This window comes from Bubalus kerabau, chromosome 7 (assembly GCF_029407905.1).
Source record: "Bubalus kerabau isolate K-KA32 ecotype Philippines breed swamp buffalo chromosome 7, PCC_UOA_SB_1v2, whole genome shotgun sequence".
NCBI classification, from domain to species: domain Eukaryota; kingdom Metazoa; phylum Chordata; class Mammalia; order Artiodactyla; family Bovidae; genus Bubalus; species Bubalus kerabau.
The window spans coordinates 90,176,939-90,203,841 of record NC_073630.1 but is presented as its reverse complement, the minus strand read 5'-3'; the positions used below and the strand labels follow the sequence as shown (position 1 = coordinate 90,203,841).

The following is a 26,903-nucleotide window of genomic DNA, read 5'->3' as shown; positions in this document are numbered from 1 at the left end:
CCCTTCATTTTTACTATTTCATGCTATGAACTGTATAAAATAGTGTCTGAGAGGAGATAGATATAAAAAAATTAATTAATAAAATAAAATAGTAACAATAAACCCTGCCTAATTATCATTTCCTTATAGTAATAGCACCTTGAAATATATAACAATAAATAACTTCATTGACTGCATGCTGGGCCCTGGGCTAAGTTCTCTAGATGATTTATCTTATTGAATATTGACACAAACCCTATGCAGTAGGCACTGTGATCCATCCAACAATATTTTACTGTTGAAAACATGAAATCTTAATGAAGTTTAAGAGCTTGCCAAAGGCTAAGTGGTAGAATGGGGAGTTGAACCCAGGTCTGCCTGCAGTTAACTATTTCTCTTTAAATAGTGTAAACACATATGATATGTATGTTTTCACCAGTGGTTTCAGGACACTGGGACCAAGTTTCTTTTTTTAAAAAATATTTATTTATTTGGCAGCGTGGGGTTTTAGTTGCAGCATGTGGAAACTGTTCTGTCATATGGAACCTTTTGTTGTGGTGCATGAACTCTCTATTTGTGGTATTGGTCCACTGCAGATGGGATCTTTGTTCCCCAACCAGGGATTGAACCTATGTCCCCTGCATTGCAAGGCATATTCTTAACCACTGGACCACCAAGGAAGTCCCCCAACTTTCTATAAAAGGCTTTTTTTAATGTAAAAATAAAGTGGAATGTGAACTTATATAAAATGGGTTTGTGAAGTTTCAATTCCAAATACTAACATGAATTATGATTATTTTAAAGTCCAGTTGCATGGAATGTAAAAGAAAAATAAGTCTTGCTTTTCTTGAAAACAGGAAGCTGTCTCTTGGTATTTGGAATATAGTGCATACTGGGCAAGATGAATCAACTTCTAAATAAACAGTTAGAGCAGACTGGATAATTGAGTAAGTGGAAGCTTGTTGAGTCTATCACCTCATTTCTTACCAGACATCATCTAATCATTTTTTTCAGAAATGCTAGCATTCACACTGCACTTCTACACTGAGATGATACCCACATTTCAAGCACCTCTTCCTCAGTGGTCTCATATACATGGGATGCAGCCCTCTGTTTATGGCTTTTGTGTTGTATGGGTTCCCTTTCCTACCTGCCACCACCGACCTTCACCTCTCTATTCAGAGGGAGTGGGTCTCATAAACCTACCTTTGGGATGCTAGACCAATGTGAGCTTGTATTCCGAGTTTCTACCACCCATTTGTTCAGCCTGAGATGTAGGGTTAGAGTTGTATACTTTGGATATGTTGTCTTTTCCTTGTAACTCTGAATGGTAGATATTAATACTGGTAGATATTTAATATCTAATGGAAACTTGGGGTGATTAATGAACAGAATCTGAGGCTACCCAGAGCATGAGTTTGCACCACTATCTGTTGCCTCGACTTTCCAGTTGCTACAATATCATTGTCACAAGGCTAGGCAAAAGTCTGCACTGTGCTGTGCTGTGCTGTGCTTAGTCACTCAGTCATGTCTGACTCTTTGTAATCCCATGGACTATAGCCCGCCAGGCTCCTCTGTCCATGAGGATTCTCCAGGCAAGAGTACTGGAGTGGGTTGCCATGCCCTCCTCCAAGGGATCTTCTCAACCCAGGAATTGAACCAGGGTCTCCTGCATTGCAGGAGATTCTTTATCAGCTGAGCTACCAGGGAACATCAGCACAAGGGCTACCCTTTGACTGGAGCCATCAGCATTAGTAAGTCAAAGTGTTGACCCCAAGGGATTTCTCTCTGTTTTTGGCCTGGGGTCCATCTTGGTTCTTCTGCTTTCTTTTGATGACAAGATCATTCTGGGCTCACCAGCAATTCAATACTTGCCTTATCTATAAGAAATTCAGGAATCCAGCCTAACTGAGTGTTCAAAAGGTAATTGGAAAAGATTGGTTTTTAAACAAACAGGTATTTTTATTTCGTTGTGTTTTTAAAAAGGTTTTTCTCATAGATTTTCCTTTATTGGAAAAGCTTCCTGAAGAGAGACAGTAATGTAAAAGGGATACCATATATGTTCGGTTTTTTAATAAACTAGTTTCTGAAAGAGTGAAAGATTCCACTCTGAAGGAAAATTTTCTCCAAATCATAGAATCTCAGAGGCAGAAGCGACCTTCAGTTCAGTTCAGTTGCTCAGTCATGTCCAACTCTTTGCGACCGCACGAACCACAGCATGCCAGGTCTCCCTGTCCACCATCAACTCCCAGAGTTCACTCAAACCCATGTCCATTGAGTCGGTGATGCCATCCAGCCATCTCATCCTTTGTCGTCCCCCTCACCTCCTGCCCTCAATCTTCCCCAGAATCAGGGTCTTTTCAAATGAGTCAGCTCTTCACATCAGGTGGCCAAAGTATTGGAGTTTCAGCTTCAACATCAGTCCTTCCAGTGAACACCCAGGACTGATCTCCTTTAGGATGGACTGGTTGGATCTCCTTGCAGTCCAAGGGACTCTTAAGCATCTTCTCCAACACCACAGTTCAAAAGCATCAATTCTTTAGTGCTCAGCTTTCTTTATAGTCCAACTCTCACATACATACCTGACTACTGGAAAAACCATAGCCTGGACTAGACGGACCTTTGTTGACAAAGTAATGTCTCTGCTTTTGAATATGCTGTCTACGTTGGTCATCACTTTCCTTCCAAGGAGTAAGCGTCTTTTAATTTCATGGCTGCAATCACCATCTGCAGTGATTTTGGAGCCCCTAAAAATAAAGTCAGCCACTGTTTTCACTGTTTCCCCGTCTCTTTGCCATGAAGTGATGGGACTGGATTCCATGATCTTAGTTTTCTGAATGTTGAGCTTTAAGCCAACTTTTTCACTCTCCTCTTTCACTTTCGTCAAGAGGCTTTTTGGTTCTTCTTCACTTTCTGCCATAAGGGTGGTGTCATCTGCATATCTGAGGTTATTGCTATTTCTCCCAGCAATCCTGATTCCAGTTTGCACTTCTTCCAGCATCATCTAAAGGGATGTGTCCCTGTCCTAGTCTCACAGACCCCAAACCTTGGGGTCATCCTTGACTCTTCCCCATTCCTCAGAAAATCCTGGCAGCTCTATCTGCAGAATAGATCCAGAATCAGACCACTTTGAACCTGTTCTGTTCACTCTTGCTGAGTCTTACCGCCTTAGTGGTCTCTCTGCTTCTTCTTGGCTCCTTTTTAGTTTTTTTCTCAAATTAGCAGCCAGAGTGATATGTTAAATATATATTTAAATATATGTAAGTCAGATCATGAACTTCTTCCAATGGGCTCAGCTCAGCCTGTGCCCTATGAGTCTGAACCCATCTCTCTGATAGCCTTCTCCTCCTACTTTGTCTCACTCCTTGTCTCAGGCCACTCTGGCCTTCTTAATTTATCTTATTCATGCCAGGTATGCTTCTGCCTCAGGGCCTTTGCTGTGGCCTTTGCCTAGGACACTCTTACCCAGAGTCTCCATGGCTTACTCCCTTGCCTCCTATAGGTCTTCACTCGAATTTCGCCATCTCAGTGAGGTAAAACTGTAGCTCTGTCATCCTTGCTAATCCTCTCTCCTGCTTTTTTTCATCATCAATTAACGTATGTTTTCCTAACAATTTTTGTCTATCTTCCTCTTTTGCAGTAAAGGCAAGGAATTTTATGTATTTTGTACATCAAATAATGATAATGGGAGAGGTAGTGAGCCAGAGGGAGAGAGAGAGTGTGAGAGAAAGCAGAGAGCCAGAGGACTTGAAAGAGGGAGAGATGGAGACACGCCCACATGCATACACACACACACACACACACACACACACACACACACACACAAGTCAGGGAGACAGAAAGGATAGACAGGAAAGAAGCCTCAGAGGACAGAGACAGTTCTAACTGGATTCACGCCTCCAACCATTCCCTAATTCAAAGACCCTCCAACCCACTTCACTGCTGTCAGGATTAATTTCGCCCAAACCAGTTCTGGTCCCGTATCCAGTTTCTTTGGGAGGTACAGGACAAAATGTAAACTCCCTAATTTGGCATAAAGTCACCATCTGCCTCTTCTTGTTTTTCCTAACACACCACTGAAATTATTTCCTAACATCCTGACACTCTTGCCATATTGTTTTATTTCCCCTCCCCAGACTCTTCAGATCTTTCTAAATATTTGTCCATCTGCACTTGTGGTTTTCTGAGCCTAGAATTCTCTTTTTACTTCTTCCACTTAGAAAGCTCTGTATTTTTTCAGAGCCAGCTCAAAAATACCCTTATTTGTGCCACTTCCTCCTTCACTCCCCGCAGAGTCAGCTTTTCCTTTGAGTCCTTGTCTAAGTAGCAGCATTTACAGCAGCATCTGAGTGACCTACTCATCTTGGTATCATTGTGTCTCTAGTGGGCTAGCGCAGTACCAGGGCCTAGTAGGTGCTCAGAATGTGTTGGCTGAATGAATGAAGTCCAATTGCAGAGGTTTAACTGAACTAGACTCTTGTGATAAGTAATTCTGGGTAGTATAAAGTAGGGGACCATATTGACATAGCTGCTTATACGAAATAAGTTAGGCTATTGCTCACTAAAGCCTTCTCTTGTGGCAATAAATAGTGAGTCTAAATTAAGACTCATTAAGTAAAAATGTGCAACGGCAGTTTTTACTGGCAAGATTCTTACCAATTTTGCTTTCTTTTTCAAAATCTATAGCAATTATGCATTTTAATTCATTAAGTTATTCAGTAAATATTTATCAAGTCCATATTCTGAGTCAGGTACCATTCTAGCATCTGGAGACACTGAAGTAAACAAGACAAATAGCCCTGTCATCAGAGAGCTTATGGGCTGGTGGGGGGAGACAGATCTTAAACAAATATTACACAAATAATTTGTTCATTACAATTGTAATGATAGGCAATGCTATACATATCAGTAGTTCTAAAAAGCACAGTAATTCCTAGTATTAATATTTATGGAGTTTTAATATGCAAGTCACCATTGTGTGTTCTAACATGTTGAATTTGATTACCTTTCTTAGCCTTGTCTGTTTTGTTTTCATATAAGGAAGCTCTGGCACAGAATTATGAAGGAATGGGGTCACAAACCAGGAAAAGCAGAATTGGTATTTAAACTACTGTGCCTTACTGCTGTCTAATGAAACCCAGGCATGAGGTCAGGGTCAATTCACACGCTTCCTTCTGCCTGTGCAACACCAAGACTGAGAAGGTGCTTTAGAATGGGGCAGATGGTAGCACAGAATCCCAGACTTGGAATACCTTGGTCTGGCTGGCTTCTATTTGTAGATCCCACATTCGTCTGTGTGTAACCTTGTGTGTGTGTGTGTGTGTGTGTGTATGTGTGTGTATGCGTGTGTGCGCTAAGTCACTTCAGTCGTGTCTGCCTCTTTGCGAACTCATGGACTATATCCCACCAGGCTTCTCTGTCCATGGGATTTCCCAGGTAAGAATCCTGGAGTGAGTAGGCATTCCCTTCTCCAGGGGATCTTCCTGACTCAGGGACTGAACCTGTGTCCCCTGCAGCTCCTGGATTGGCAGATGGATTCTTTACCACTGAGCCATCTGGGAAGCCCTTGTGTAACCCTGAGCAAGTTTTAACTTTCTGGCATTCAGTGTTTTATTTTTTAAATTTTAATGTATGTGTTTGACTAGTTGTTCTTTAAGGAGCTTTCAGTTTTGAGATTCAAGTGTCACCTCCTCAGGGAGCTCTCCTTAACCACCCCATAGTCTCTCCTTCCTCTTTCTTCCCTTACCCTGTTTTAGCTTTCATCACAGGGCGTATCATTACTTCAAGTCATATCACAGATTTGGTGTTCCCTTTACTGTTGTTTTTGTAATGCCTAAAGCAGTGCTTAGTGCGTGGTGTTCACTTGGATCTTTGTTGGACAAATGTGCTTTCCAGCAAACAGATGTTTGACCACCCTCAGCACCTGCACAGGATCTTTCACAAAAATATGTACTTGATGCTAACATTTTTAAAACTGCAAAAAGGAGACAAATGCTACATGTTCGACACCCACATGTTTCATAAACTTATCTTGGAAGTAGCTGGCTTGGCATACTTGGCTTTAGGATAGGTATAAAAGTAAGCCTCAGAGATCCAAGACAGAGGGACAGTCTCAGGGTTTCTGACTTTCTATCTTCCATTTTTTTTTTCCCCCAAGCTTGCAACCTGTAGTGATGCTGTAGCTTCATCTTACGGCACTTAGCTTTCCTTGCTTCATGGAGGTAGCATAGCCCTGTGCGTCCGTCCGCAGTTGCTCACTCAGTCGTGACTGACTCTTTGTGATGGCATGAACTGTAGCCCGCCAGGCTCATATTAAAATAATGTCCAACCTGTGCTAGACACATATCTCCAGGACTAACTTGTTTATGTCAGTTTTTCTAAACACATCTTTAAATAACAGCCCCCTCCTCACTACATTTCTAGTTTGTGAATAAATTAGAATGTAAATCCCGGTTCAGTCTGGAAAGCCCACAGTCATTTCCTTCACTGTGCTCACATAGCTTATCTTTAAGTCATTATCAAACTGGTGGTTATGTGGGGGTCTGTTGGCAGAAAAGTGCTGAGACCTATGAAAGATGAAAGTGCAGGGAGAGAGCTGAAGGCATCAGCAAAAGGTATGATGACAGGCAACTTTGTAATGATTACTTCTCAAAACTGGGAATTTTGTTTCTAGCGTCTGGTTCTGTGGAGTGTGGTTGCAGGTATTCACACCTCCCTCCAGTCTCCAGTGTTTACGGAAGAAAGGAACTGTCTAAACCAGTCGATTCTAAAGGAGATCAGTCCTGGGTGTTCTTTGGAAGGAATGATGCTAAAGCTGAAACTCCAGTACTTTGGCCACCTCATGCGAAGAACTGACTCATTGGAAAAGACTCTGATGCTGGGAGGGATTGGGGGCAGGAGGAAAAGGGGATGACAGAGGATGAGATGGCTGGATGGCATCACCAACTTGATGGATGTGAGTTTGAGTGAACTCTGAGAGTTGGTGATGGACAGGGAGGCCTGACGTGCTGCAACTCATGGGGTTGCAGAGTCGGACACGACTGAGTGACTGAACTGAACTGAACTGAAACTTCAGCTTTGGTGCCCCTCTTTGCAAAATGCAGCCCATCTGTGTGTTGACTGATGTCCTTTGACTGATAGTCACATGCAGTCTGCATTAGCCAACCCTTCCCTGGTGGCTCAGAGGATAAAGCGTCTGCCTGCAACGTGGGAGACCTGGGTTTGATCCCTCAGTCGGGAAGATCCCCTGAAGAAGGAAATGGCAACCCACTTCAGTATTCTTGCCTGGAGAATCCCATGGACAGAGGAGCCTGGTGGGCTACAGTCCACGGGGTCGCAAAGAGTCGGACACAACTGAGCAACTTCACTTTCTTTCTGTGTGAGCAGTTTTGGATAGAAGCTGAACACTCCTAGGAGTTCAGAGCTTTCTTTCATGTGTTTGAGAGTTACTTTCCCAAAGAAAGTATTTTCAAGTTCTGAAAAATTCAGACTGTGAGTCTGGGTCAGTTTGAATATTTGCCTCCACTCATACAGTACCACATACTGATAGTATTTGAATGATTAGACTGTAGGCTGTCTGAGTAATCACTGAAATTGTAGGCAGAATTTTATGAATATTCAGTTCAGTGTGTCCGACTCTTTGTGACCCCATAGACTGTAGCACGCCAGGCTTCCCTGTCCATCACCAACTCTTGGAGTTTGCTCAAACCCTTGTCCTTTGAGTCGGTGATGCCATCCAACCATCTCATCCTCTGTCATCCCCTTCTCCTCCTGCCTTCAATCTTTCCCAGCATCAGGGTCTTTTCAGTTCTTCATATCAGGTGGCCAAAATATTGGAGCTTCATCTTTAGCATCAGTCCTTCCAATGAATATTAAGGGCTGATTTCTTTTAGGATTGACTGGTTTGATCTCCTTGCAGTCCAATAGACTCTCGAAGAGTCTTCATTTCACAGCTTTCATTTGATTCTCAAATGAATGCTTGAATGCTGTGGAGAGTCTGTGTGAGAGCCGAGGGGAAATTTGAAGGCTTGTATTTTTAACCTCTAATGCAAATAAAGTTTGAAAAAAGACATTATCGTTCTGGGCACGAGACCCCTTGCCTATAAATGCAAAGACTGAATTAAGTCAGTGTTTTTCTAAACTTTGTTCATGTACATAGTCATTTATGTACAACTGCATTTGTAATTGTTGCTGTATCCTACCCTAATCTGTCCGTGCTAAGTCATTTCAGTCATGTCTTAAACATTTCCGACTAAGTCATTCAGTTTCTTTGCTACCCCATGGACTGTCGCCTGCCAGATTCCTCTGTCCATGGGATTCTCCAGGCAAGAATACTGGGTGGGTTGTCATGCCCTTCTCCAGGGGATCTTCCCTACCCAGGGATCGAACTTGCATATTTTATGTCTCCTGCCTTGGCAGGTGGGTTCTTTACCACTAGTGCCACCAATCTGTACTATTTTTAATTTAAAATTTTTTAACACTTAAAAAGTCATATAAAGAAACAAATGTGAGTCAGTAGTTCAACTGAGGTAGGTGAGTGTGGAGCCTATTATACAAAATTTATCTTAAAAGTAACTTCATTTTTGCATCTGTGAATGAAAAACCATCATCACTTGATGTAAATACATTTATTCATGTGCTACATAAAAATTATTGTCTTGGGCTTCCCTGGTGGCTCAAATGGTAAAGAGTCTGTCTGCAATGTGTGAGACCCAGGTTCGATCCCTGGTTCAGGAAGATCCCTTGGAGAAGGGTATGGCAATTTAATCCAGTATTCTTGCCTGAAATTCCCATTGACAGAGGAGCCTGGTAGGCTACAGTCCATGGAGTCTCAAAGAATTGGACACGACTGAGCGACTAATACTTTCAGTTTCGCTTCTTTACACTGATGGCAGGCATGCCACATGTAAGACACATTGGTGTGATGCCAGGTATTGGTGTAATGGGTCCATTGTGTTTATCATTCCAGATTTATTCCCAACCCTTCTCCACTCAGAAGGGCCTAGAAGACCCTTCCTTGGCTTAAGGCATTGTGGAGAGCTCTGTGGTTTTATCCTCTGTAGGGCAGATATGATGGCTTCCCTGGTGACTCAACAGTGAAATATCTGCCTCCCATTTGGGAGCTGCAGCAGGCATGGATTCAATCCCTGGGGTGGGAGATGACCTGGATAAGGGGATGGCAATCCACTCCAGTATTCTTGCCTGGAAAATCCCATGGACAGAGGGACCTGGCGGACTACAGTCCATGGGGTTGCAAAGAGTTGGACATGACTGAATGACTTAGCAGTAGCAGCAGCAGGACAGGTATGATGATGGAGGTTGCTGCTTTGGAATATCAATGGGACATATAGGATTCTGAAATAATAGAGGCCAAGTCTCTCAGAGACAAGGAGGGTGCAATTACCACAGTAAGTCACAGGATGGAATGGTAGTCAGGATGCTTTGACCAGTAGGAATATGTTGTGATGACTAAAAGATCATAAGTCTCTAGAAAACAATCTATGGACATCCTGTTAAGGTGCTGCTTGGTGTAAAAAGGTAAGTTTCTAGGTTCACTGAGCCTAACTCAAGTCACCACAGTAGAATTCACATTCCCTTACATACTTCCCAGACCTGGAGCCCCTTATCTGAGGGCAGACAAGGTCTCTGTGAGAAAGACTGCATATGTATATTATGGAAGTTTCCCTAGGTCTTCTCTGGAGAGACTAGAAGCAGTTTACTACGGTGACTGTATAGAGTGGAGTGGGGGAAGAGAAATACCCAGGCTTTCTGGAGGTTATTAGACAGTGGTTCTGAACCTGAAAAGCCTAACAGTTTGCCAATTAAAGCTTTGGAAATCAGACGAGAGACAGAGTTGGTCCACATCCATCTAATAGTGGGGGGGGGGGGTGGGGTTCAATGACTCTATCTTGTGGTTACTTCCCCAGACCCAGAATGTATAGTCAGAGGAGATATGCCTAGTGATTGACAGAATTCCAGTGGAATTAAATCTGTAATGGTAGGACAGGCCAAGTGGAAGGAAGCTCCTAGAACTGTATTGCTTCCTCCAATCCCCTTGACAAGATGGTAAGACCTATGGGGAGAATGATAGCAATTAGTATCACCACTGAAGGCTTGAGAGATAAAGGGAAGTGAAGATGACCTACCACATCCCCATTTAACTCAATTGTTTGGCTGATGCAAATGCTACATGGGTTATGGGGACACAGTGGATTATTGCAAAATCAATCAGGTGGTGATACCAGTTGTAGCTTGAGTTCTAGATGTGATAGCTTTATTGGAATGAATTAGTATAGCCCATGGCATGTCATATGTGGTTATTGATCTGGCAGATGCTTTCTTAATTCCAATCAGTAAGAAAAATCAGAAACAATTTGCTTTTAAAGGGCAGGAACAATAAAGACTTAAACTGTCTTGCCCCAGGACTGTGTCACCTCTCTTGTAATCCATCATGAAATAGTCCTAAGGGTCCTTGATCATCTTCAAATCCCACTGGAAACCATGCTAGTCCATTCCATTGAAAACACAATGCTACAAGTTTTGATTAGCATGAAGAATCAAGCCAGAAGGTGGAAGATAAATACTGGAAAAGTTTATGGGGTTCCTGCCATTTCTAGAGGCCTAGGAGCATGGGACATGTCAAGATAGCTAAAGCAAAATGCAAGTTGAGGCAGCTTGCACCACTGGGCAAGATGAGAGAAGCACAATGCTTTGGTTTTTTTTTTGTGTGTGTGTTTTAAGGACAACATATACTACATAGTGTATGGCTTGAAAGGTGGCCAGTTTTGAGTGGGACTTAGGTCAAGAAAGAAAATTAAAATAATTCTTTGAGCCCCTTTTTTTGGGGGGGGGCAAGAATACTGGAGTGCATTGCCATTCCCTTCTCCAGGAGATCTTCCCAACCCAGGGATTGAACTCGGGTCTCCCGCATTGTAGGCAGATGCTTTACTGTCTGAGCCATCAGGGAAATAGTCCCTTGGACTGCAAGGAGATCCAACCAGTCCATCCTAAAGGAGATCAGTCCTGGGTGTTCATTGGAAAGACTGATGCTAAAGCTGAAACTCCAATACTTTGGCCACCTAATGCGAAGAGTTGACTCACTGGAAAAGACCCTGATGCTGGGAGGGATTGGGGGCAGGAGGAGAAGGGGACGACAGAGGATGAGATGGCTGGATGGCATCACTGACCTGATGGACATGAGTTTGAGTAAACTCTGGGAGTTGGTGATGGACAGGGAGGCCTGGCATGCTGTGATTCATGGGGTTGCAAACAGTCGGACATGACTGAGTGACTGAACTGAACTAGGTCAAGAAAGGGGTACATACAGTAGCATAAGCTTCTATGTCACATGTGCATTATGACATATGACTCAGGGGCCCATGGAAGTATCTGAGGCTTTATGGGACCTCTGAAAAGCCCTGACAGGAGAATAAGAGCATGGAACCTTAGGATTTTCTTTATGAAAAGAAGTTCTTGCCTTGCTCCTGGACCCTAATAGACCCAATGTGCTGACTTGGGGATGCCAAGTGATTATGCTATTTGAGTTACTCATCCTGAATTAGGTGGTTTATGATCCGTTGAACCATAAAACAGTATAAACAGAAGTAATCCATCATAAATGAAAATAATCAGGCTATAGCAGATTCGAAGGCCTCAAGTAATTTGTGCAAGCAACAGGTTCAGACTTTCATATACTTCCTTTTTATAACTTGATGCCTTTCCCTCAATCCATACATCTGGTTTCACGGGGAGTTCTGTATGACTAGAATAAGCAGATATCCAGGTTTGCCGTAGGTAACTGAGGGTCGGACATGACTGAGCGACTTCACTTTCACTTTTCACTTTTGTGCATTGGAGAAGGAAATGGCAACCCACTCCAGTGTTCTTGCCTGGAGAATCCCAGGGACGGGGGAGCCTGGTGGGCTGCCGTCTATGGGGTCACACAGAGTCAGACACGACTGAAGCGACTTAGCAGCAGCAGTACTGGTTTATACGTTGTCTGCATTATTCATCATTCATGACACCACTTTTCATTGTCAAAAGTGTCCTAATTTGGAGAATCAATTATGACTAACGTATATATGATCAATTAATGGATAGGAAGGAGTGTGTGCCAGGTTTATGGATTTTTGTACTCTAGCATCAGCTGGAAGTGTACAGTAAATACCTCACAAGCCCACTGAGTGGACAGAACTCCAAATAGTATATCTGGTGTCTCTTATGTATGGAAGGACAAATGCTTTGAGATATAGATCAATACCAACTCAGGGTCAACACCAGACTGGTCAGCTGCTCAAGGAGTCAGAAAGAACAAAACTGGACAATTATTAATAAGGATGTCTAGAAGGCAGGCTACTTAAATGTTTTAGAATGGGCTATAGTAGGAAGATATTTATTTCTTAGGTACTTGTCCAGTGGAGGGGAGTCATAGTGGAGGAAATTCTCAGTAATTTAGATGGCTCCTCCTGTGGTATATTGAACCCACCTCGGTGTTTGCTCATGGACTGGTGCTTGAAGTGGCCATGGTGGTATGGTATCAAAAACCTGGTATCCCCCTTGTCAAACTTGATCTAACTATTAACACAATTAAGTGCCCACCTGCCAATAGCAGAGACCAACTTTGAGCCTGTTATATGACAGTATTTATCAGGGAAACCAGCATATGTGATCTTGTAAATGCTTGCTCTGAATTCCAAAAAAGGACAAAAGGGGTAGGTATGGAGTGTGAATGGAAAAGCACAGTTTCATCAGATCGTGGGAATATTCCATTTACCCACTATTACTGAAGCTGTTTTGTTAGGTTCTCCTTATGAAAAGGATCAGTAGGAAAAGAAGGAAACTACTATGATGTGGCAATTTTGTTTGTGGACTTTATTTCATTTGGTTCTCACAGCAACCCTGTGGGGTGAGTTGCACTCTGACTCCCTTAGGGACACGAAAACACAGGAGCAGAGAGACAAAGTCTCACTTTCAAAGACTAATAGATAATAGATGTGATGTCAAGGTTTGAACTCATACCTGTCTTTAATGGCATTGTTTTTTAGGAGACTGTCTGGAATGCTAAGGTTGGTCTCAGTGGGTGTCTGCTGGCTACCATGGCTGTCATTCTCTTATCCTTGCACTTTTGCCAGAGCCACTATGGGACACAAACTGAATTTTTATCCCCTGCATCTCTCCTTCAGCTCCAACCCATGGAGTGGGGGTGAGCCTAGCTCACCTGAAGAGAGGGAGGAAATAAGAGCTCTGCCTGAAGAGAGGGAGGAAATAAGAAGTGGCTGCATGGTCCTGTTAAGGCTCTTGAAATAGCCCAGGTGAGGAGGCATCTCAGGGCTCTTTTCCTTGGCTTATTCTCCAAAATCTCCACAAGAGATGGAGGGGAATCTGAGTTGCACAGACTCTGAGGCCTGGTCTGGGCATCTTGAGAGGAAATGGAGAGAATGAGGGAGTAGGCTACTTTTTAGGGGTAAGGTGACTTTTCAGATCTGGCCTTGGAACCTCTTGATTTACAGAAGTAGCCCTGGCTGATACAACCCTAGCTTTGGTGACAAGTACTGATCATTATCTGGGTTCCTTTTTTCCACATTATGTTTCACAGAAATGAGCTAATTCTCACATGATGCCCACATGACTCTTGGGTTCTTCCTCTCGGAGGCCCCGTTCTGCAGATGCTTTCAATACTGTTCTGAGAAAACTTGTGTGATTCCCTCCCAGCCCCTCGCATACTCCTAACCTTAGCCTGAGGATGCCCTAATCTCTGTGGTTCCCCGGTACTCTGTACTTGATCTTGTTATAGCACTTTTCATATGCGTTGGGGGGTTGGGGGTATCTAATCTGCAGTGCTGTTGAGAGATAATACATGTAAAGTACTCAAGTTTGACCTTGAGTGGCTGTTTTTGTTATTGCGTGTGTGTATGTGTGTGTGTTAGTCTCTCAGTTGTGTCCATTTCTTTTGATCCCATGGACTGTAGTCTGGCAGGCTCCTCTGTCTGTGGAATTCTCCAGGCAAGAATACTGGAGTGGGTTGCCATTCCCTTCTCCAGGGAATCTTCCCCACCCAGGAATCGATCCCGGGTGTCCCTCTTTGCAGGCAGATTTTTTACCATCTGAGCCACCAGATTTTTGTTATTACTGTGGTTGTTTGTCTACTTGTCAATCACCCCTGTTGAAAGCTCAGAGGAAGGGGCTATCTGTGTCCCTGTTCCCTAGCACAGTGCTGAGGGCATCGGTAGATACTCAATAAACTTGCCAGGAAAGGAAAACAAGTTGAATAAAATGAGTTAAAGAGTAGCAAAGGCAGGGCATGAGTATGCTTCTCTTAACCATTTAAATATATGTAAATAATAAGCGTATAATTCCTGATATTTTCAGTGAGAAAAATTCTTTATTTAAAATAGGCTAGATGTTTTTACTAGATTAAATAAAATACTCTACAAATGAGAATTTTAAATCCAGTAAACCAAACCCAGTAATACCAGTCAGGGATTGTCGACCAGTCCCCATTTAATAACGTTTGAATGAAATAACTTATAATTCTAAGAATATATGCCTTTGCTTAAAGAAAAATTTCCAAAGTAGTGTCACATTTCCTGGATATAACAGTGTCATGCTAGTGGGAGAAATTCTGTAATGCCAAGATAGCTAAGAAACAGTGATTTTCAAATGCAGAGACCCTTTGACTTGCTCTGATGTTATTAATAGTATTTCTAAATCACAGAGACAGGCGGCACATTTTATTTCAATAAGAGAATGAAAGCAAGAAGGGGACCTACACTATTTCTAGCCACTTGTATTTATTAATATGTGCTTAGCACTTTTAATGCCTTTGCTGCAGAAGGGTAATAAGTGTTTTTGCAAACAGATATGCTATGGGGACAAAGCTGGGGAGCTTGTGCATACAGAAAGTAGCCGATATCTCCAGACTCTCAGGGCTCTTGGAAATGCCACGCATCATGCTTGATTTGGGGCTGCCGGGCCTTGTTTCTTGGCATCAATGTGTGCTGAGTGTCAGGGGTCGCTGTGGAGTCCACGGTCGTTTCTTCCTGGAGACCCAGAGTTGTGGTCTCATCAGCACCGTAGGTCTCATAAACCTCAGCTAATCCAGGGGTCATCAGTGGGTCGGCAGCTGCTGGGGTGACTCCCCTAAGGAATCCCCTGCTGCGCCCTGCAGGGCCCCTTGCCAGGTTGGGAATATTGCCCTCAGGATTAGCAAGAAGCCCTTCTAGGGCACCAGGTGCTAGCTCTGAAAGGAGAGCTGGGCTTTTCGGATCGGCTAGGTGGGCCTCCGGCACAGGGGAGTCTTGTGCACCTCCTTCTCCCTTCTCCGGGCCTTTGGTTGCAGCGACTGGGGAGTCAAACTCCAGAGTAAAGTCCCCACCCATGTCTGGGTTGTGGGGCATCCCTCCAAGGCTGGGCCTCATGCCTCCAAATCCTGGGAATATGGCTCCATAGGCCAGGGGGTCTCCTCTTCCTCCCTGGAAAAAACCATTTACCAAAGACACTATTGTCACATACTGTTAACTATACCATGCAATTATACCTGGTCAAATTCACTGAGAAGCCACAAAAAAAAAACTGATAGGGAACAGGAAATTGGCTGACAGCTTTGCATAAGCACATTTCTCACTAAATTGACTTCTGCATTTTTCTGAGTGGGGCGCTCACTTCTTTGAAAGGGAGATGAAGACCCTTTGAATGTTTGCTGAAAGGAAAGAAGAGAAGCAGGGAAGTAGGGAAGAACCACGTCTACAGGCAAAAGGTAGTTTGAATTTAGTTTTAAGAAGACAATAAGCAGCTGAAACGGGCAATGCCATTGTAAAACAAACATAAATCTGATCCATTCCTAAATTGGTTGAGCAGTTTTGGAGGACCTTGTCAATATCATTTCTCAGTATTTCTCAAATTAATGAAGCGAAGCCCCATGTAATATTTTTTCTTTTAAAAATTTTTCTTCCTTCCTTCTTTCATTCTTCTTCCCCTCCTTCCTTCCTTCCTCTGGAAAAATGGTAACATTTTCTTCCTGTGGACAGTTAAAATTCTAGAACTGACCATGTTTCCTTTTTTTACCTTTGTTGCAAAACATTTCAGAACCAAAATCTTGGGCTACTTACAATGGTTGTGCATGGCCTTATAACTTACATTTCAGTATTCTCATTTTGACTCATTTTAAAATTCTATCTTCAGTTTTTTTGGTTATATTTATTGTCTTTTTTATAAGCTACAGAAAAATCTTTTAAGATTGAGGCAGAATATAAGTAAGTTAAATAAAATTACAAAATGAAAATTGTCACTTGAATTTTCAACCTGTTTTATAGAGTCAGTTACGTATGTTGTGTTATGTAGAGTCAGTACTTTTTCCTCTTACCTTCTCATGGCTCTCCACTCTCAGATTTTCACATCATCTCCTCCAGAGATGATACTTTGAAACCCTGGGCTGTGACCTTTATCACATTATCTGCTCTGGTATCTATTTTTCCCACTGATTAGTCTGTAAACTCCTTGAGATCAGAAACCTTATTTTATTTAACTTATCTCCAGAGGGTCTTTTTACATGTCTCACTCACAAGAAGGCATTCAATAATTTGAGATTTGAATTTTCTTTTAGTGATAGCATGCTAATGTGTATTTATTAATTTGATATGACCTGTATTTATTAATTTGATGTGATTTGATAATGGTTTGTTACTTTAGTATGGTTTTGTTTTGTGTTCTAACAGATATAACATAGAAATTTCTGAGAGAAAAATTCCAATTGTGAGTCTGTTGATCTCAAATTTTAAAGTTGTAATATGCATGGATAATGATAACAGAGTAAGAATATACTTGACTTAAGTCATTAATGTACTTGGAATTTTACAATAATCAAATTTTAAATTTGGTTAATTTTTTTCTTTTTGATCTCTCAATTTTGAGGTCTAAATGATTTGTTATTTTGTTGAGTTTGTTGTTTTGAGGGGTTAAATGGTCTGAGAAGTAAGGGGAACTTCGTGAACCGTGTGTTTCTTTTTTGGTTTGAAGCATTTGCTGTTCAATAGTGATGGCTTTTCAAGAGATATTGCTCCTGTGCTCCTGTGCATTTAAGAAATGGGGCAAAATCCTATGTGCAAGAATGCTCATCACTCAGAAACAGTTATATGGGAAATGTGATGATTCTTTGCATGCTGCTTCAGAATCCAGCTTTTGGTTTTGGAGTGGAACAACCTGAGTCCCATGTTGTATATTCAGCTACACTCATGGCCAATGCCTCTTGCAGCCAGTCATCTGTGACTGTTCTCCCTTGGCCACTGTTTTAAGAAGAGTTTGAAGACATTACTCACCCCCATTTCTTCTGAGCTCATGATGCCAAGTCTGGCAGGAGCGTTCTGTTCAAAAAGAAACGCTGAATCATATTATGAACCAGCTGACTCCTATTATCTTTGTAGATACTCAAGAAAAAAGTCAATTGGTCTTTCCTTAAACCTTAATATTAATGCTGTGTCCAGAGGTGGAGTAAAGTGGAGAGATGAATCATTATTGAATAAATGTAGCCAATTTGGATAATTCTGATAGAAAATTTATTTACCTTTTCTTTAATGCCATTGTGTGTGTGTGTGTGTTTGTATGCCTGGCCAGAATCATCCATACAGGAAGTGTGCCTCCTTGCCATTTCGGTTGCTAACTTTGGCAGTCAGAAAACATGGGATCTGTTGTTGGAGACCTGGATTTTATAATATTATCTCCTAAGGTAACATTTAATTAAAATAGGATAAAGACTTACCAGTTGATTTGCTCCGTAGGTCACGTAAAATATTCCTGGGTAAAGCTAAATATAAATACAATAATCATCACATAATGCATTCCCAAGAGAGAAGTTTTTAAATAAATTACAAACAGAGAAATGGTATTAAAAAAACTTACTTGAGATGGTTTATTTTGTGGCATTGGTCCCCGAGATATCAAATGGGCTATTGGAAACATCTTTAAATGGTAGAAAGAGAATAAGCAATTCATATTTGCTATAACACAGCAAACCTCCCATTACAGACATTTCCCATTACAGAGTTATATGAAATACATTTTAAGATGAATTACTATGATAAATATTAAGTGTTTAATATTTAAGAAAACAAAGCAACCCATTATACTTCATATTTATGAATAAATGGGACAATTAAAATTTTTTACTCTTCTTCCTTAAAGTATAGAGATGTATTTCCCAAGAAAGTATCTTATTGAGATTTGTACTTACCGGTGGATCTTGTAGATCAGCAAAATCCATTCCTGGTAGCTGCATTACAGATAAATATTAAAATTACTGAGCAATCAGAATAGACAAAATGAACTTAAAGGGTTCTGATCCTTTTTATGATTACATAAATAAACAATCTAAAATGAATTTCCATGTTTTTAGTTTCATTTCAGCTTGGAGGATACAACCTACAAGATTACAGTTGCCCCTTCCTGACACGACTCAAGTGCACAGCAGGGGGATGTGACATGTCTGTCACAAATTTGGTCTTGCAGCATAGAAAGTAATGAACTTTGGGATCAGAGCCTGACAGGTTGGTTTGAACCCTGGCCCTGTCACTTAATTTTTGTGTGATACTGGGAACATTTTATAACCTCTCAGTATCTGTTTTTTTCTCTTTAAAAAAGGATGATTATATTTATCTTTATAGGATGGGAGTCAGGATGATATTGGAGAATGTTAAGTGCCTGCAACATACTAGTTACATGGGCACTTCCTTTCCTGTCCATTGCTTTTTTCTCTATTTTATCACACAGTACTTTTGCCTGATTGTCTTCTCTACCACCGGATAGGAGTATCTCACCCCATGAGACAGGGAAGCCTGGTGTGCCACAGTTCATGGGGTCGCAAAGAGTCCGACATGGCTTAACGACTACACTACACACAGCAGCTACCAGACAGAGAAATAGTAATGCACGAATACTGCCTGCAGTGCTGAGAGATCAATCACTCTTCTCAGTCTTCTAGCACTGAAAAAGAGCTTGATGATAGGAAGCCTAGACTTCTCTGGACTATCCTATTTTCAGTGAAAGCTTTCACTTTTGCAACTAAGAGACCAGTTTTATAGGAACAGGATCTTTTAGAATCCATACCCCCCATCTCAGATGGGAGAGGGCAGGAATGGATATCTATGTTCTACTCCCAAATATGTCAATTGCTCGGACACATATTTGTATTTTCATTCATTATACCCAAAGCTCTGATTATTTAAATGTGCTCTGCAAATCGGTTTTCGTTCACTAAGTTAATGGATGATCCTGACAGGACTTCAGAGAAAGGGGGAGGGGGGGGGGGTACCTCGGTCGTTGGTGGCTTTTCTGATGGCGCCACCTGCTGTTCAACCATCGGCCCCTCTGCTTGCTGCAAGGGCGGATGTCCCTGGTAAATCGGAGGCTGAGGTACGCCCTTCTGGACTGCGTTCTGCATGGAGGTGACAACGGTGGGCTGGAGGAAAGGTTTCTGTCCTGGCTGTTGAGGCTGCAGGGATGGCTGCGATGGGAGAGGTGGGGGATGCACAGGCAAAGAATATTCATACTGCAGAGAAATTTGAAAGGAGCGTCAGGAAGCGATGGCTCACTGAACTGTGGGGTCTAGAATTTTAAAGCGAAAGGTCTTGGGGAACTTTGTACTTGCAAGAGAGTCTATGGGACTTGCCGTGAAGTTGTGTTACATAGAAAGCATCTATTTGCTTAAAGGCAATGTTATTTGGGTAAGACTGGTAGGTGTGTACCTCCCTTGCTTCCACTGGGACTGACTACCACTGCTCATGTAGATGGGAAGCTATGTGAACTTCTGGGTAGAATGAGCCATTTCCTCCTCTGGGTTCCTCCAACTGCCTCTATGTTCCTCCAACTGCCTCTGTGTATTTCTGTGTTACCATCTTCTCAGTGGATTACAATGATTTATGTCATGACTTTATCCCTTATTCAACTAATACAGAATACTCTGTCTTCTTTATCTTCATAGCCCCAGGACTTAACTAGCTTCTAAGTTCCTGGCACATGATAGATGATAAATTTTTTTTGGAAAGAGAAAAGATAACCAAGTAAAATATCAATTGAATTCTGGCATCATGAATTCAATTTGGAAATAATTATATGGAGAAAGAATCACCCTCAACATAATTTACCGTCCCACTAAATGTAGCTTGGTCAGTAATGCTGTTTGTTGTGGAAAATCATTTGAAATCAAAGCTTCCTGTTCAAGCAACCATGCTTGGTTGCTCCTCTTTGAAATGACCTGTTGTGAATAGCTTCCTATGATTTTTAAATTGGTTGCAGCCACTTCAAAGTGGCTTAGAAGTTTCACCACAATGTGAACTCTGATTTACCTCTTCAAGCATTTCCCATCTCTAAACTCCTGGCTTTCATTAGTACTTACATTTAATTCATTGCTTATACCTCACAACTCAGCACCTTGTAATGTGTTGTTTTGTCTTTTCCCCTAATCTGATGTGAAATTTCATAAACTTTAGAGCCATTCTTAAATGACTTCACTTTCACTCCCAATCTGTGGAGTGAAAGCCAATCTATCGTTTGGCTTATGTATTTATTAGGCACCAAATAAATAATAATTAACTGATTAATATATTTATTAATTGCTACAGGGCTCATGGTGTTTTAACTAGGACTTTGGCATCATTTTAAATGTGTCTTTTAGTATTTAGGAAATCTTGACTAAAATTAGATTTTTCCAGGATATAGCCTGCTTTCATTTTGAGTCTAGTTTATTTATTATTACTGCTCAAATCTTTAACATAGGTCTCTTTTATTTTGGAAGCCATAACTTCCCATTTGAAATAGATATACAAAATGGGTTGAAATTCTGGACCCCATTTCATTTTAAAGTTTCCTAAGGGCTAAAAACAGTTATAGATTTTGATTTATTTTACTTGGGTTTTTTTTGGTATTCATTAATGTTACCTGTCTGTGGTTAGTATAGGACAACTTAGAGAAAGCAAGCAGAGGATTATTTTAAAGCTTGAAGTTTCAGACACGTTGATGCAACTAACTTACCTGTTGAGTTTCATGTTCTCTTGGTCTCATCCATGGGAAGGAGGAATGTGGTGGGAGAAGACCATTCATCCACAAAGAATTAAATGATTTCCCAAAGCCAAATCTTGAATACTAAAGACATGGAGGAAAAAAATTGTATGATTATATTTCAGTTTTGTCTTGGTTTTCATTTTCTAAAAAGATCACAGAAAGTGCAGAAAGCAAAAGTAAGAGAGATATTCATTAATGTGGATAGTTAAGTCTTCCAATATATTTGCTTTCTATTCTGAGTCAGTCTGCAATATTTCCATAAACTTGTTTGAGATTTTGCTTTTTAAGAAGCATTCATATTTTGGGCTGTATAATAAAAATGATAATATAAAAAATAATTTTTTTTGTACTAAAGAAAATTCAACATTATTTTTATTTTTTCCTCCTATCCCATCCTAGGTCCTTATTTTGTTGTAGGTTATTTCAGTTCCTTTTTGCTCTTTTAGTAGTTAGGATATTGTTTATTCTCAAAAAAACTTGATGAATTACAATGCTGCTGCTAATATCACTACCACAAATACCATGAATATTTGCAATAAGAAATATTTGAAAATACAATTACCTGAGAAAGCAGGTTTAATCCCTGCAGGCTTCCCAACTGTCTCATTGTCTATCAAGAAAAAGAAAACTCAGTTAGTGTTTCCCACATATGTTCCTTTTGTGTATGACACAATTGATTTTTCGACATATCATAATATTAAGACAAAGTTTGGGGTGGGTCAATTTGAATAAGATAGGAGACACAAATCATCACTAAAAAGTGGAAATGTTAAATATGATTCTGCCATTGTTGTTATTACTGCTATTAAAATAGTGAGCTTACTTTTTATCATTAATTAAAAGAGAGATAATATTTAAGTGAAGGTCATATTGAAACATGGGAAAATAGCCCATTCAACTGAAGTATCAACGTAATCATGAAGGCATTGTCTCATTGACTCTTTTCCTCCCATTTAATTTACTTTGCCTTTTACAAATCCAGCTCAAAGAGACATTTGGAAAAAAAACACGCACACACAGAGGCAAACAAACTAAAGCAAATCAAAACAAAACAACCCTACCTCTTTCCCAAATAAAAAAAAAGCCCTGAGAATAATAAATATAAAAAATACTGGAGAAAATGGTAAGTATCTAGACAGATGGTCAAGAATGCTGCCAATTCTACAGGAAGTCAATTTCATTTTTTCCTGGGGAGAGGTTTAGAAGGCTTTGAGTTGAGGTTAAGCTAGAAAGTAAGAAAAAAAGTAATTCAATGAAACTAACTTCCATGTGAAACAAGCTAGCACATATAAGTATCGATTACCCTTAGACTGTCATGATATAAATAAATTTTGTAAGACCTTGTGAAAAATTTGTAATCTCATAAACATTTTTCTATTCTTAACTGTGTATACTTTTTACTGATAGCTGAAACATTTCTATTTTGCTGAGATTTTCTAAGCAGAGTATATATTAGTTATAAGAACTGCAATAAGACAAACAGAGTCTATGCAGGAGGTAGCATCTTACAGTGTTAATGCTGTTTACAGACCTCATATACAATTAAATTTTGTAAGATAAACTTTCCTCATCAGAACTTTATCATACACTGTAATGAGAAGGAACTAAGTATAAACCATTTGTGAATTCAGAACAATGTGTTTTAATTAATGTATTAAGTATTAAATATTAGTATTGCTTTGATTTGCATACAGATGGTGTTCTAAAGCCCAAAACACCTAAAAATTTAAAACTGCAGTAAAATTATAAGGTGAGGCTCTAATAAATGTCATAAACTTCTCTAGAACTTCACAGGAGGACAACCACTGACTTCTGGCTCAGCAAACTGAGAAACAGCCCTTGTATTTCTCTCTTATCAGAAACAAACCAATGTAATGATTGTATGTAAGTACTCTGACAATACATACCTCAAGGCTCAAACTAGCCATGCCTGGTATCCCAGGTTGCTGAGGAAACGCCTAAATGGAAATAAGAATAATTGGTGTTCTCTTTCAAGAGAAACTCACCACCCCTTTTTTTTTTTTAATGACGAGACACTTCCTTACACATTTAAAATAGAAAAACACACAAGTACATAGTTTTCCTCTGTGAGCAAGAATTTCAGGAACATTTTTCTAAACATATGTTATCCTCTTTCTTACTTTTTAGCACACGGAAAATCCCATCATCTGAGTCATGGTGCAAATTTCTCCAAATAATTCAGTTTTGCAAATGGATAGAAGGAAAGGAGCTATAAATGTGTAGCAAATACTCCAAGAAGAGAAAAAAGTTAGCTGTGTAGGCAAAAAGAGTGATATGTGTGTGTGTGTGTGTGTGTGTGTGTGGTGGGCAAATTGTTCAGAATTTTAGGGAATGTGAGAGTTGACCCTTCTTTTGGCCAGTACGAAAATAAGGTAACAGGAACATATTCAACTACAGGACAAAGAACACTTTGCTTCTATTTATCTAAGTCATGCATTAATGAACCATATTTACATGAATGTAGACAGAGGATATCTTCCCCAGTGGGAAGTAAAAGAACATCTGATTGGGCAGGCAGTCAGTTGACAATCCTAAGCAATAGTCCTCTTTCTTGGAGTGGACCTGATTGACACAGTTGTGGACCATTATAGGTTCCAAGAGTGTCAGATTGACGGTTGGTGGCTGAGGTGACCCCAGTGTCAGTATCATACAAAGGTCAGCTAAGGTGGCAACTTCAGGTTTCTTTTTTCATTTAAAATTCACACTGAGCAGTGGAATAGACACTTTTTATCTGTAGAATGGAGGTTTTCATCCTAGTAATCAGTTTTCACTGCCACCCCTCCTTTCCAAAATAGTTTAAGACACCCAAAGAACTTTTGTCTCAAGAAACTTAAATATTTAAAGTTCATTTGAGGCCACTTACAAGGTTCTTAAGAAACCACGTCACATTTATCTTCATGTCTCCAATTCCAGCATGTTGCTGGATTCATGGCAGGTGCTTAGTCAATGTTTTCCAAATTCATGTAGCAGCTGAATAAAGTCTTCATGTAAACTGAATCGCATACTATTGATGGGAGTAGTTCAGTGCTCAAAGGATGGTATTCGTATGAAATCATCTCAGTATATGAGAGAATGTGCCACGTGCAGGACTCTAACACACAATTAGCTCCATTGCCATGGCAAGTTTTCATTTAAGAAACTTAAGCTTTCAGTCACACAATATCTCCCTGTAAAGCAAATCTGTTGGTAATTGCTAGCTTCAAATGGAATTACTCAGCTCAGTTTTGTAACCATAGGAATTTGGCTAATATTGTTCTTTTAAAAGTGAAGAAGAAAATGTACCTTACTTTTTTGGAGAAATTTCTTTTTTCCATTTCACTTTCATAATGATAGCAGGTAGTTGATAATAAATCTGTGCTGTGACATCATTGGACACCACATACATCTTATAACTCTGAGTTGAATAAGACCGAACTCTGAGTTGAATAATAGGAGTTGTCTTTGGAATATTTAAAATATCTTTGTGAATAGGAAAATTACATATTTGGGTATTGCTTTTGGTTGGTAAGGCTTTTCCCTGTGGCTTAGTGGTAAAGAGCCTGTGTGCAATGCAGGAGACCCAGGTTCCATCTCCAGGAAAGATCCCCTGGAGAAGGGAATGGTAATCCACTGAAGTATTCTTTCCTGGAGAATTCCATGGACAAAGGAACCTTGCAGGCTATAGTCCATGGGGTTGCAAAGAATCAGATAGACTGAGAAACTACAACTTTCACTTTTAGTTTCTTTTTGAATGGTAAAGGCTGACATCTAGGCAGCTATAACTTTTCACTCAATAGGAAGATACTACTGGATTAATCCCAATGAGTCCCTTTGTGGACATTCAGCTAAGTCCTTCAGTGTTGTCTGGTGTCTGGTGATGTCTCTACTAGGGTACCCCCAGAGGACTGACTTACCGGCACTGCAGAACTCATTTTCAGGAGGCACAGGATCAGTATCATGTCCTTCATTTTGAAAAGTGGGATCTGAAACAGAGTTGGATTAGAGAATCAAATCAGATGAATTTTTATCTTAGAATGGTTTAAAGACAATATTTCCATCAGCCAAATCTCTGCTTTTCCAAACGACTAGGTTCAAAATCAAAACAACTAAATATTGCTAAACAACTAATTTTTAGAATGAATTGAGGAAGAATTTAAAAATTTCTAAATGATTTTTTTTTAACAAAGCTACCACCTAAATGAACATGTGGGAACACTTCCATGAATATTCTATAATTTAATTTCATAAAATATATTATGAATTAAAAAATCCCTTCCACTATGTGAAATATTCATCTACAAAGTTTGAGTCACAGAATTTTATACTTTGTTTGCTTCCAGAGTAAATTTTGAAATGCATTTTAAAATGTAACACAACCAACCATCATTTCATAACAAACCTTTATGTGCGGGTATAAAGGGTATACCATTCTATGTTTAGCTTATCTAGGAAACCATGCCAAAAATTATCTTTTAAAAATAAAAATGAACTAAATATTTTAATTTCCTTTGATATTAGTGTAAAATATGCCTCTAAATAGAGTTTTCCTCTTTCTAAAATGAATTATCTCTCATTTATTCTGTGAACTCAAAAGGCACTTTACATTTACACGAACAGAAATCTGACTAGTCAGAAGATTTGCTCAACTTCCGATACCTTTCCAAATTTAATACTGTCACTAATAATAACAAATAACAAAAAAGTCGAAAGATAAGTCTTTTTCCCTTAGCTGAAAGGGTATTAGGCATGTCTTCTTGGGAACATGCTAATAATGGTTCACCATAAGCTATTATTCAGCTTATGGTGACAAATGAAGATAAAACCTCTTTATAAAAGCTGCCTGGAGATAGGAGAAAAGAACTTACAGGAATCACATGGAAATCATAAAATCACATTTTACCTTCAATGCTGGCATGCACTGTGCTCTCATTGCCTTGCGATGCCAACCAAGATAGTTCTAAGAAAAGAAGACTAAAAATTTTTTCTGAACTGTGCCTGGGACTCACTCTGTATCTCTCATTCAGGGAAGACCTGAAACCTTTATTTAAAGTGCCAATCCACCAATCAAAGTGAAGCTCAATGGGAGGAAAAAAAACCATAACAGCTCTGCTCCTGCAATTAGCCCACACCCTTTTATTTCATGCAAGGATACTGGCCCAGTGGAGTCTCATTATTTTTAATTGTAACTCAACCCCTGTATTTATTCAGAGAACTCGATTGCAGGGGAGACAGTGAAGGAATAATGAACATAAACTCTGAAGACAATCATTTTGGTGAGCTAGGGGAAATATATGTAAAATAGACCATTATCTGTTTCGTGTAGGTTTTTAATCTTCAGGTAAAGCTAGTGACCCAGTGCCAGTATTCTCAAGTTTCACCTTCATATTTGTTGTGGTGAAAGTAAATCCTCTCTTTTCCCCTCAACATACACACACTCTAGAAGGAAACACTGAAATAACTTTCTGGGCCGGGAAGAGAGGATTAAAAACATTAGATGGATAATGAATATGTTATGATTTTTTCCTCAGAGTTTCCTAAATATTTTCATATCTGAAGATGATAGACTAGAGATAGACAAACTTTTGCAAAAGAATTTCAGCTGGACCCTCTGAAATAATCACCTCAGGTGAACCTTTAGTGCCTGGTCATTGCAGGGAGAGGGACAGAAATCAGGATATTCTCATGAACCAATGGAGTCCATGGGCACTACTCTCAGTTCATTCTTTAGATAGAACCATTTTCAGGCATTTAGTATTCATCCAGGTTAGAAGTCATATCTGTGTCACATAAACAGCCAACATCAACATGAATGGGATTTTCTCTGTGAATAGATAAGAATGTCTTGGATATGGATTGAACTTTAGCTGCTTTTGCTT

The 26,903-nt window shown here is 40.1% G+C and overlaps 1 protein-coding gene across 1 annotated transcript; it reads right to left on the bottom strand.

Moving 5' to 3' along the window:
* Positions 1–14,779: 14,779 nt before the first annotated feature.
* AMBN (ameloblastin) lies at positions 14,780–25,456 on the bottom strand. The gene is made up of 10 exons (XM_055587416.1): positions 25,427–25,456; positions 24,942–25,010; positions 22,935–22,985; positions 21,590–21,637; positions 20,998–21,108; positions 19,280–19,516; positions 18,203–18,241; positions 17,872–17,931; positions 17,732–17,776; positions 14,780–15,449 (listed from the first exon to the last, which is right to left on the bottom strand). The coding sequence occupies exons 1-10, from the start codon at positions 25,454–25,456 to the stop codon at positions 14,901–14,903; spliced, it is 1,239 nt and encodes a 412-aa protein (XP_055443391.1). The 3' UTR covers positions 14,780–14,900.
* Between the last annotated feature and the right edge of the window lie 1,447 nt (positions 25,457–26,903).